General features: G+C 39.8%; 1 protein-coding gene across 9 annotated transcripts in view; it reads right to left on the minus strand.

Annotated features, from left to right (window-relative positions):
* ATE1 (arginyltransferase 1) overlaps positions 1-12,139 on the minus strand; it is a 166,255-nt gene that overhangs the window by 153,005 nt on the left and 1,111 nt on the right. For 8 of the 9 annotated variants that reach the window (XM_032311904.1, XM_032311905.1, XM_032311903.1 and 5 more), the window contains exons 2-5: positions 9,676-9,739; positions 8,488-8,550; positions 3,669-3,772; positions 1,644-1,898 (exon numbers count right to left, since the gene is read on the minus strand). In XM_032311904.1, the coding sequence (XP_032167795.1) occupies positions 1,644-1,898; positions 3,669-3,772; positions 8,488-8,550; positions 9,676-9,739 (486 nt within the window). Of the gene's footprint in view, positions 1-1,643; positions 1,899-3,668; positions 3,773-8,487; positions 8,551-9,675; positions 9,740-12,139 lie in introns of those variants that run through there. The other variant, XM_032311911.1, reaches the window with a different exon arrangement.

Here is a 12,139-nt window from a genome sequence, read left to right on the forward strand (position 1 = left end):
CCAGTGTCGCACGAGAACAGGGTACGTGGATGTTCATTATAATATTCAGTCTACGTTTCCAAAATGAAGGCTTTTAAAATTTAAGAAACTGTAAGTAGTCTTTATAATAAATAATTAAAATAATAAAAGAACTGACCCTATCACCCAAGAGAGTAAGAGTTGAAAGAAACTATCTAAATCATTCAGGACATTTTATTGGACTATTCTTACTAATTAAGATGAAATCTCAGCTGGCATCCCTTTAAATGTCATGAAAGCCTACGTTAAGAAAAACTATATATGAAAAACGCAAACACACACTTTACTGTATACTAACATGATTTAGATAAGGAAAACTAAAATAGTAATAAAAATGTCTCCTTTGGGGGGCACCTGGGTGACTCCGTGGGTTAAGCCTCTGCCTTCGGCTCAGGTCATGGTCTCAGGGTCCTGGGATCGAGCCCCACATCGGGCTCTCTGCTCAGCAGGGAGCCTGCTTCCCCCTTTTTCTCTGCCTGCCTCTCTGCCTACTTGTGCTCTCTCTGTCAAATAAATAAATAAAATCTTAAAAAAAAAAATGTCTCCTTTGGGTCATTTTATATAAATAAATATAAGAAAAAATTCAGGAACTGAAGCGTAACTGACATATTGTGAAATAATTTTTTTAAAAAAATCACGGACACCTGGGTCAGTGTGTTAAGCCTCTGCCTTCAGCTCAGGTCATGATCTCAGAGTCCTGAGATCGAGACCCACATTGGGCTCTCTGCTCAGCAGGGAGCCTGCTTCCCATTCTCTCTCTGCCTACTTGTGATCTCTCTGCCAAAAAAATAAATAAAATCATTTAAAAATAAATAAATAAAATCATACAAACACATGCATGCACACATATATATAACAAATCCACTTAATGCTGGATACATTATTTTTATAAAGATTTACTTGAGAGAGAGAGAGAGAAAGGGACGGAGGGATAAAAAGACTCTCCAACAGACTCTGCGCTGAACCCAGAGCCAGACATGGGGCTTGATCCCAGGACTAAGAGATCATGACCTGAACTGAAACCAAGAGTCAGACACGTAAACAACTGAGCCACCCAGGTGCCCCAATGTTGGATACATTTTTAAAACCTAATTCTTTTACAAGTGAAAATACAGAAAAAAATTTTTGACCTTATAAAAGGTGAAGTTAAATATCAAAATTTGGAAATTTTTAAACTAAAATTCATCATGATTCATAAAGAAATCTAATGATAAACTAAGAACTTTAATGTCTGTACTTTTCAACATAATACCTAAAATTTACGTTGTCTCACTTCACACCAAAAATAAAAATGTTTAGCAGCATATCTTCTCACAGATAAAATTTGATTCTCAAACCTCCAGGATCCTAAGGTAGTAAGAAGAAATGGAACTCTTTTAAAATATCTGTATTTGGGGATAATAAAACTATTATTGCAGGCTTTTTAAAGAAAGCATTTTTTAAAGATATGATCTGTCCATCTAAATCCAGGTAAAACTAAATTGTACAATATACGGATCTATTTTGCAGATTTCACATAATTCGTGTGTTTAGCTGATGGGAGAGCCCAAAGGCTACAAAGTCTCAAGCACAAAGAAAATCACTTACTAGGATTTTAAAATGGCCACAGAGCAAACTTGCCTTACCTGGCTTAGGAGCCATGTGCACTTTAACTGGATGGGATGGCTCCCCAGAGCCCAACTTCTCCTCTATATGTTGGGATTGAATTAATTCCTTAGGTTCTTCTTTCTTTGGGCTTTTTCCTTTCTTCTTCTCCCCACTCTCAAAGGTCTCTTTGAGGTCATCACTGAGTGTTTTAAGGTCACACTGTATATCCAATTTATTTATTAATGCAAAGTCACCTGCAACGCTCTCGTCCATGGTGGGCTCCATGGGCTCATCTACAAATCAGAAGTCAAAATCCATCAGCTAGGCAATCTGACACAGTTAAGATACACACAGGAAAAAAACAATACCCCTTCTTTCCCATGTGAAAGAAACTACTGTGTGTGCATAAAACCCATTCTCTTGGCTTCCAAAGTAACAGAACTGCAGTTAAGACTGTGGCACCCAAGCAAGGGTATGCACCCCAGTCCCTCTGCAAGTTGTGACCAAGCTCCCACCAATGGAACATAACCAAATTGATATGCTCAATCTGGCCTCACTTGCTTTTAAAGGAATTTTATAATCCTGAACTTTCACTCTTTACCCTACCCACTGGCTGGATTAGTGAAAACCAGAGTGACCTTGGAAATCACACACTGAAGGGAGTCCCACAACGGATGGGGGGCTGGGGGGGAGGGGACAGAGCTGCAGGCTAACATGGCACACTCGTGCTGGATGGTTATATGAGGAAAGACACAGACTTCTATTATTTTTTAGTCATTGCATTGTGGTGTCTTTCTGTTACGGCTGTTTACCCTTCCATTCTACATCACTCTTATGAATTAAGCTGCAGACATAAATAAATGATTTAGAAGCCCGTAACAAGTCAAATAAAGAACCAAATGTAAAAGCTATGTGTAAAGACAAGCAACCATCAATTTATAAATGGAAGGCACCTCGAAGCTTATCTGAATATTAATTTTGAAACTCAGAACATGATTCCCAGCCACTGAAAAAAATGTTTGACTAACAAAACGTATTTAGTCTTCACGATAACGTACAGACAGTACTAACCAGAGTTGCACCAAAATTCTGACGTTTCCAATGACCATTTGCCCCTGAACCTCTAGACCCCAGCCTTCCTGCCTCTTTACTGCTCATAGTTCTGCCAAGACTGCTCCAGACTGTCCTGAATCTTGATCTGTTAAGGACAGTATAGGAGGACAAAGAACTTACCTGTCCTGCTGGCCACTGTAGCACCAGTGCTTAAAACAGAGACTGGCACACTATGGGCACTGAAAACACGCCTGGGCCATATTAACAAGTTAAAACTGGGGTGGGAGGCTCCCAGGATTAGGTATTTTCTATGGCAGAAGTGAGAAAGAGCTCTAAGGATAGGCGGCATTCCCAATTATTACGCTCATGTATTAGGCACTGCCTGCATGAAAACTTTAAAAAGGAAAAGACAAGACACTGAAAAAAACTGAAAAAGCAAAGTATCTGTAATGAAAGTTCACTAAATGTTTCTAATTATCTTGAAGGAAATTAACTCACAATTCATCACACAAACAAGAAAATTTCAGATACTATGATCTACTGAAGTAAGGGCTTCCTCCAACACAGAAAACCTGAGCTTTACGCATCATTCAAAGCGACTGTGCAATCTTGTGTCAGGTGCACCCAAGCACCTGTTTCTCAGATGCAACACCACCTTCCACTTACTTCACAAGGTGCTATGAGGATCAAGTAAGGTAAGAGTTGTCGCAGTTCTGTGAAAACTAAAGTTCCAATAAACTCCAAAACATCACAGCGTCATCAAAACTGTCCTCCACCTTCTTCCGAGGCTAAACTTTCCCTGACAGACATTCCCCATGTCCTTGACTTTTGGGCCAGTGGTACCAGTGACAGCAAAGCAACACTAGCAGCAATCCCCCCGCTCAGAGGAACGGCACTACCTGACCGCAGTAAGGACCCATTCCCCTACTTAAGAAGTAACAAAAAGGGACCACCTTGGAAATCTACATCAACTACAGGTAAAGAGGTTTTAAAGCCCCAACTCATCTTACCCTCACAATTTCCTTTGGAAATTTCCCCTTTAGCCAGAAATTTCAACATTTTTTTCAAAACCTTCTTGTGAGATTTTGATGGCTGAAACTGTAAAGGTCGGCACCTAGGAAAGCAAAATAAATATTTAAAACGTGAACTCAAACTAGAAGAAATAAAAAGAGTTCTGGACAGTAAGGCAAAACTCATGCCTGGGATTTCTGGGTAAAGGCAGGGCTTGACATAGCCTCTAGTTCCACCCCAAATCTCACTAAAACTACCTTAAGGAATCAGAAAAAAAGAAAAAGACATAAATTACTGAAAGAAAGAGAAGAGGAGAAATGCTGGAAGCTGCACAGAGCATGCACAAGTGGTAACTGACTTAGCAACCAAAGAAGGTTGAATCCTAAGCCAACCGTGGGAAAAGCCAGAATGGTGACTAATTTTCTCTACATTACCCCTACAAATTTTAGGGACTGGTTGATACCTGATACCTCAAGAGATAAGCGTGAAGGGGGTCTGAAAATAGAGCTCTTGAAAGTCTATTTTGGAAGCAGTTAGATGTCTGATGCCCTCCACCACTCCACACAGATGACTCCCCACACAACCCAGGAGAAAGCAGCACACTGAGTAAAAAATAGGGCCTCCCACATGAGGATGCAGGCACAGTGGAAAGCAATGGAAATGTACTAGAAACAGGAAGCTTAAATGAAAGTGTACTTACTGAATGCTGAGACCTCCAACCCATTCCCCAACCCAGCCACAAACACGGGCACTTTCTCTCCAGAATGTGACCAGACCTCAAGATCCCTCGAGATCCAAGGATCCCCATCCCTGGAAAGTCAGAATCGTCACTCAAGAAGAACCTCTCCAAAGACAAGTAACAACAACACTGGAGAAGGTAACTTGGAGGATACCCAAGGAAAAGAGAGCCTAAAAATACAAACACCCTAAGAACGAGCTCTTATTTCTCTTTAGCTATTACAGCCACACAACAATGGGAGGTTATTAAAAAAAAAAAAAAAAAAGAGAGAGAGAGAGCGAGAGAGAGAGAATCCAAAACCAAAAATCTCTCAGAAGTAGAATTATAATAGAAGAAATAAACAATTAAACAGCAAGGAAATTTTCCAAAAGATACAACAAAGGGGATGGAAAACTGAAGAGAAAAAAAAAAACTAGGGACTCACTCTAAAAGTTCAGTATCTCAGGCACCTGGGTGGCTCAGTCGGTTAAGCATCTGCCTTCCGCTCGGGTCAGGATCCCAGGATCCTGGGATCGAGTCCCACATGGGCTCCTCACTCAGCGGGGAGTCTGCTTCTCCCTCTGCCTGCTGCTCCCCCTACTTGTACTCTCTCTCTGACAAGTAAATAAAAGCTGAATATCTGAATGAAGACATTATAAAAGAAGAGAAGAAAAAACGGTGATGGGGAGGGGCAGGAAGAAGTTCAACAAAAGAGTAAAAGAAACTTTCTGTGAAGCGAAGGATATGATAGGAGGCCCCAAGTAGGAAGGGCCCCTTAAGTCTGCACGCAGTGGATGCAAACAAACACATCATTAGATGTGAAATATCAGAACACTGGGGACAAAAAACCTTCCAAAAAGAAAGAACATTTTGGACGAAGGAAAAAAATCAGAAGCAAAGCCTTCAAAATTCTAAAGCAAAATTATTTCCAATCTATACTTCGATGGCCTGGCCAAACTAGAAGTCTGAGTGGTGAATTAAAACATTTCAAACAGGGGCACCTGGGTGGCTCAGGTGGTTGAGCATCTGACTCTTGGTCTGGGTTCAGGACATGATCTCAGGGTCACGAGATGGGGCCCCAAGTCAGGCTCTCTGTGCTGAGCACGGAGCCTAGTTGGGATTCTCTCTCTCCCTCTGCCTCCACCCCCACTCGTGCACTAGCTCTTTCTCTCTTAAAAAAATTTTTTTCAAACATACAAAGTCTAAAAAAGGTACTTCTCATGTGCTTTATCTCGAGAAAGCTATTGGAAGATGAGCTGCACTAAAACAAGGAAATAATCCAAGAGGTCAGAGGAGACAGAAAACATGAGATCCAAAGAGAATCCCCAAGATAGCAGTAAAAAGAGATCCCAGGGTGACAGTGAGGCACCAGTTGGGAAGACAACCTGTCCAGATCACAGGTCAGAAGACAGCACAGAGATATCATCAAAAGGACACAAGTGATAGAGGACCGGAAGCATCTAAACATACCACAACTGTGGGAAGATTTTTTAAATCGACGTGATGGGTAGGTACACAGAAGAATATGCAAACAAAAAAAGACTATGGAAAGCAAAAACTTGTGAAGGAAAGAAAATGTAATGATAGTACACTGCATGGTTCGACCACACAGCACGTTTACAGGCCGTAATACAGCAACTATACCATTCAATATTACGATCTTCTGAGCTGGGAAGTTAGCAATGAGGACAGAAAGAAGCTTGAATATGACAGGAGCAACAGGGATGAAATAAAATTAAATCCTTATCTTCCAAAGAGAGAGATTAAGAGATAATGAGAAAAAATAGAGTTGAATCCTTACCTTTTAAAAAGAGAAACCCAGAGATATGAGAAAAACCCAAAGGTAATGAGATAAGGTTTCTGTAATTATATAAGCACATCACTTAAAGGTAGAAAGAAGAAAAAAAAAATCAGTTAAAAATGTGAGAGTACACTGGGAAACAGGAAATAGGGAGGTGCAGGGGGCTGCAATTGTGCAAAATAAGTTTATGGAATTGTTTGATTTTTAAATTACCAGCATATATAATTCTATATAAAAATAAAAACTAAAAAAAAACAATTCACAGCCGAGGAAGCTCATCCTCACCTACACTCACATACAGTCCCTGACATCTAACAAGAGGCTACGCTATTGGTTAGAATTGCCTTGCCTTCGCATTAGGCCTCATTAGAACTACTGTAGTAAACAAAGTTTAAAAAAAAAAAAAAAGAAAGAAAGAAAGAAAGGAAAAACAGAACAGTAAATGACTCCATAATATCAATACATACAATGAAGTTGTGTAAAGGATAGCAATTCAGGAAATGTGTGTGATTTTAAGCCAAAAAAAAAAAAAAAAAATCACGTTTTATAATTATTTTTGTTTTGCAATGTTAATTGAATTCCTTTTCATAAAAACAATATACCTGGAGCAGTGCTTTGCATTGAGAGATATCCAATAAATTATAGAACCTAGTCTTTTTCTTTAACCCTGAAACGGACCTTTTTTTTTTTTTTTAACTTTTCTGATTAGAGATTCTCAGGGTTCTAGCAAATCAACTCCAGACTTATTTAAACAGAACCCTGGCCATAATCCAATAACAAATTGTTATTTGAAGGAAAAGGACTTCTGTGTTTGACGATGTCACTGCTTCATAAACATTAAAACTGCAAGAGGACATTTGGGGTGCCTGGGCTCAGTGGGCTAAGCCTCTGCCTTCGGCTCAGGTCATGATCTCAGGGTCCTGGAATCGAGCCCCACATTGGGCTCTCTGCTTGGTGGGGAGCCTGCTTCCCCCCGCTCTCTCTGCCTACCTGTGATCTCTCTCTCTGTCTGTCAAATAAATAAATGAAATCTAAAAAAAAAAAAAACCTGCAAGAGGACACCATAGCTGTCCTGGGATAGTAAGTGAGATGATGTCAGTCAACCAGACACCCACCTTTTCTCTTGATTGCTCCAGTCCTAGGACCAGTTAGATAAAAGAAAGGATTCTTAACCAGGAATTCGTGGAACTCTGTGAGCCCACTGGGAGCCCAAGATCATCCTAAAATTAGTATGCAAGATCTTCTTACATATTTTTATCTATACCCCCTCCCTTTTGTTTTGTTTTGCTGAAGAGAGGGTCTGTAGCTTTTAATCAGATTGTCAAATCTTTAATCCCAAAGCAAATTAAGAGCAACTAAGGGAAAGAGGTATGAGGACCAGCCAAAACATGAGGGATACAACCGTGTTTGCTTTTTTATCTGGAGATTATTCACACTGAAACTGTAGACAATGCTTAACAATGCAACATACTTTCCCTAGTTTGTACCGGAAGAAGAGGAAGGCAAGGAGCACAAGGGAGAAGAGGAGGATCTTTGTAACTTGAGAAGAACGGAAAATCCTTCCATAGCAGACTGGGGTTTGCTGGTTAAGCCATCACTTTGGAGGAAAATAGACATTTTAGTTTAAGTTTTACAATGAAGAAACCTGGACTCTAAATGTATGCAGCAGATTCAATGTCGGCCCTCCCCCTCCTCTTCCGACAGATCCTACAGTACTGTTGGAGTGTGACGACTGTGTCCAGTCATACACCAGAATGTGGAAAGCCCCAAGCTAAATTCTATAAAACACTTGATATCTAAAAGTAATTTGAGCATTTTCTAATATTCTCACAATATGTCTGAAATCATTGACTAGATTGCTAAATAGTATACTTTTTCATATCCTATTTATACCCAAACTATTAAACAGTATTATTAAAAGCTACTGATGAAGTATAAATGTAGCATCAGTATATAGAAAAGACACAACTCATTTGCTTTTCTTTATAAAGAGTCTAGCTGGAATGAAAATTAACATGTAAAAAAAGCAAGATGTCACTACAGAATTATACATACTCTTCAAATTATATATAGATCCAGGGTGCCTGGATGACCCAGTGCGTTAAAGCCCCTGCCTTCAGTTCAGATCATGATCCCGGGTCCTGGGATTGAGTCCTGCATCGGGCTCTCTGCTCAGCAGGGAGACTGCTTCCTCCCCCCCGCAAACCACTGCCTGCCTCTCTGCCTACTTGTGATCTCTCTCTGTCAAATAAATAAATAAAATCTTTTTTAAAAATTATATATAGATCCTCTTTCTTACCTTATCGTGTACTGAGGACAACATGTTTGATTCATGACCGGCTTGTACACATATTTCCCACTTCTAAAATTAAAAAGTAGTTTTGTTAATGTCTTACACATTTCTCACTTGTACCAAAGAAGACTAGTATAGGAGCACAAAATTAATTTGAGTAAAAATCTAACCAATAACATAAAAACATTTGGATTTACTCTTCATAACCTAAATAATCTTGCAACATGGTCATACCAAAGACAGAGTACAGCCTTTTCCTAACCCTTGATATATGCACTCCAAACTTCTTTACCTCAATTACCCTCTCAGCAGCACCTGCAATCCTTCCCTCAACCCACCATCAATCCTCAACCATAAAGGCCATCAGAGGAAAATCTACTCAAGTAACAGATGACATCAAAGAATTACTGTGTAAAGGATGATAATGGTATCATAGATGCATTATAAAGGAAAAAAGAAACCTTTCTTAGGAACATGTATTTATTACAGGTATACTAATAGGATACACAAAATTGCTTTAAATTATTTTGTGGGGGAGGAAGGAACATCTTAGTCTGTTCAAGCTGATGTAACAATATGCCACAGGCTGAGTGCTTATAAACAACATAAATGTATTCCTTGTAGTTTGGTTGGGAAGTTCAAGACCAAGGTGCTATCATATTCTATGTCTGGTAAAGATAAGCTTCCTGGTTCATATTTTTGTTGTAAGCTCACATGGCAGAAGGGGCAAGGGAGCTCTCTGGGTGTCTTTTACAAGGGCACTAATCCCATTTGCGAGGACTCCACCCTCTGACCTAATCACTTGGCCCACCTCCAAATACTATCAAATTGGGGTTAAGGACTGAGCCCATGTACTTGGAGAAGGTGGTGAGAATGACACTCGCATTCACTCCACACAGGGAGCAAGGAGAATTGATGAAACAAGATTGGCAAAATGTCAACACCTGTTGAAGCCTGCGGATAGGACATGAGGTTCACTACACTGTACTTTCTACATTTACGTATATTTGAAGTTCTCCTAATAAACATCTTTAAAAGGAGAGAGAAAAGAATCACTACACAAAGAAATATAACACAAAAATTTCTTAAACCTCTTTCTAAAAACAGGAAAACATTTTAAAGGCAAACAATATTTTGCAATTACAAGAAGAACCTGAGTAACAAGAGAAGTATCTTTGTATTAAAGAGCTTTACCTTCGCCATCCTCGATCTATAAGATCCTGATAATCCTGGACAGTCATTGAATGCGCCCACATACCTGAAAAAAAAGTGCCATGTGCTGTGTTAATTACAGCAAGTTCAACTTTTTGAAAAATTTTTAAATTCAAAATCTTTATTTCAAAATGTGAATACTGAAGCAAAAAAAAAAAAATCTAGCTCACACTGGAGAAATGAAAGTCTGCACATACTTCATACTTATTTGACATACAACACAAATGGAAAAGATATTTATCTTCATTTTATTCATTTATTTATTTATTTTTAAAGATTTTATTCACTAATTTGACACAGAGAGAGAAAGCGAGAGAGGAAACACCAGCAGGCGGAGTTGGGAGAGGGAGAGGCAGGCTTCCCCCGTACCCCTCCCTGAGTGGGACTCAATCCCAGAATCCTGGGATGGTGACCTGAGACAAAGGCAGAGGCTTTAACCCACTGAGCCACCCAGGCACCCTATTTACCTTAATTTTAATAATAAAACATATCAAAGTGATTATATTTAATACAGGATTAGCCAATAGTCTCTATGGCTTCATATATTTAAGGTCCTTACTGCAATCAGACATCACACTTTTAAACCATAATAACATCCCCAATAATTTAATAAGCTGGTCTATTCAGAAAAAGTGAAGAGGAAATGTTTTCTTAAAATATAAATTTTCCTCATTTTTATGTTTTTAGCATAGCTTTGGATATTGAAAACAGAACAAAAATATAGAGCAATATTCCTTTTAAGTATAAAAACTGAAAGTAATCAAAATGCCCAGGAACAGAAAAATGATTACAGGGACTATTATATTATCCATATGATGGGATAATTATGCAACCATTAAAAAAATAAAGACAATGAGAAAACATTAAAAGATATATTTGAATTGATGTTAAAGGAAAACTAAATTTTTCTCTTGTAAACGGCAAACCGCATCAGAGATATGTAGATAGACGTAGGCTTGATAATACAAAATACATTCAGAAACAGAAAGGAGCTTGGCAGGTGCTCATGGAGTTACTTTATGAGACTCTATATTCATCATCTATAAAATAGGAATAATAAAACCTACCTACCTAATAGGTGAGGTGCCCTACAGTAAAGATAATCAGAATTAAACATAATCGAAATGTACAGTTCTCTCTTTAGATGAAAAGGGTGAAAGAAAGCAGGTTTCTTCCGCAGGACTTTAAACAAAGGACATCTACATTAATCAATTTCCTCTTACAAAATTACTGGGAAAATAATTAAGAATCTAAGAAAATATTCATTTTAGACACCTTTAATACAAAGTGCTTATCACACACATACTGTAGTAATAATACTAAAATTCTGAAAACGGGAGCAATCCCTAATACCCTAAGGCAACCACTGCCACCAGCTGGTGTGTTTCTCCTGAATTTTGATCCTCCCAGAACTGTGATCGTGTCACACACGTCAATTGCATCCTGTTTTTCTCCCTTTAACCGCACACTCTCAACATTTTTCTGCTTACCTCATCTTCATAACCATCACTCCTAATGACTGCATTGTATTACGTTCTGCTCCCTCTTACCTACAAACATCTAACAATTTCAGTTAATGAGTAAGTGGACATACTATACTCATCCAAATCATATATATATATATATTTATTTATTTATTTATTTATTTTAATGGAAACTACCTAAATTTGTATCTTCGTGGTTATCCCATTTTCCACAATGCTTGGCTATTCCTTAAAACAACAATTTTTTTAATCTGCCAATACGTGACAGGGCAGGAAATAAATACAATGTTTTGTTTACAAACAAGTCTTCCGAAAGACACTTGAACTGTAACGGGGGCGCGGGGGGCGGGGGAGAACAACAAAACAACGTGTAAGCTGGCTTACACGTTCCGGAGGTGGGTGGAGGAGACAAGGCATAGGAGCACCTGGTCAATTTTTCAGACACCTTAGTACAAACAGGCTCCCTCGCCAGCCCGCCTTGGTGGGTCACCAGCGTCTTGCACACGCTCCAGACATTTTCTCCCGATGCCCGTGCCCACGTATGCACACACACCTCTTCCTGCACCAACAGCCCACCCGACACGCCGCATTCTGCAATGAAAATCGGGGATGGTCCCACTTGGGCATCAGCACTTGGGGTCCGCCCCAGCGGAACTGACCGCACTGTCGCGCTCCCTGGCACGGCATGCTGTCACACATTTAACCGTCTCCTAAGGACTGAAGACGGACACCTGTTTCCGCACTTTGGGCCACGGCGGGACAATCATTATCTAGCCCGTGCGAGCACCTGCGTGAAGGATCAGCACCGAGAGGCGTCCCTGATGAATCAGAGCTGAAGTTCATTTTTAATTGGCAGCCACGGCCCAAACCTGCGAGCCGCGTTCCGTACACCCGCCTGGGACAGGATCCGGCCGGAGGATCCGCGCGTCCCTCGAGCGGGTCGGCCCGGGTCAGGGCGCCGC

Source organism: Mustela erminea, chromosome 14 (genome assembly GCF_009829155.1).
Source record: "Mustela erminea isolate mMusErm1 chromosome 14, mMusErm1.Pri, whole genome shotgun sequence".
Classification (NCBI taxonomy): domain Eukaryota; kingdom Metazoa; phylum Chordata; class Mammalia; order Carnivora; family Mustelidae; genus Mustela; species Mustela erminea.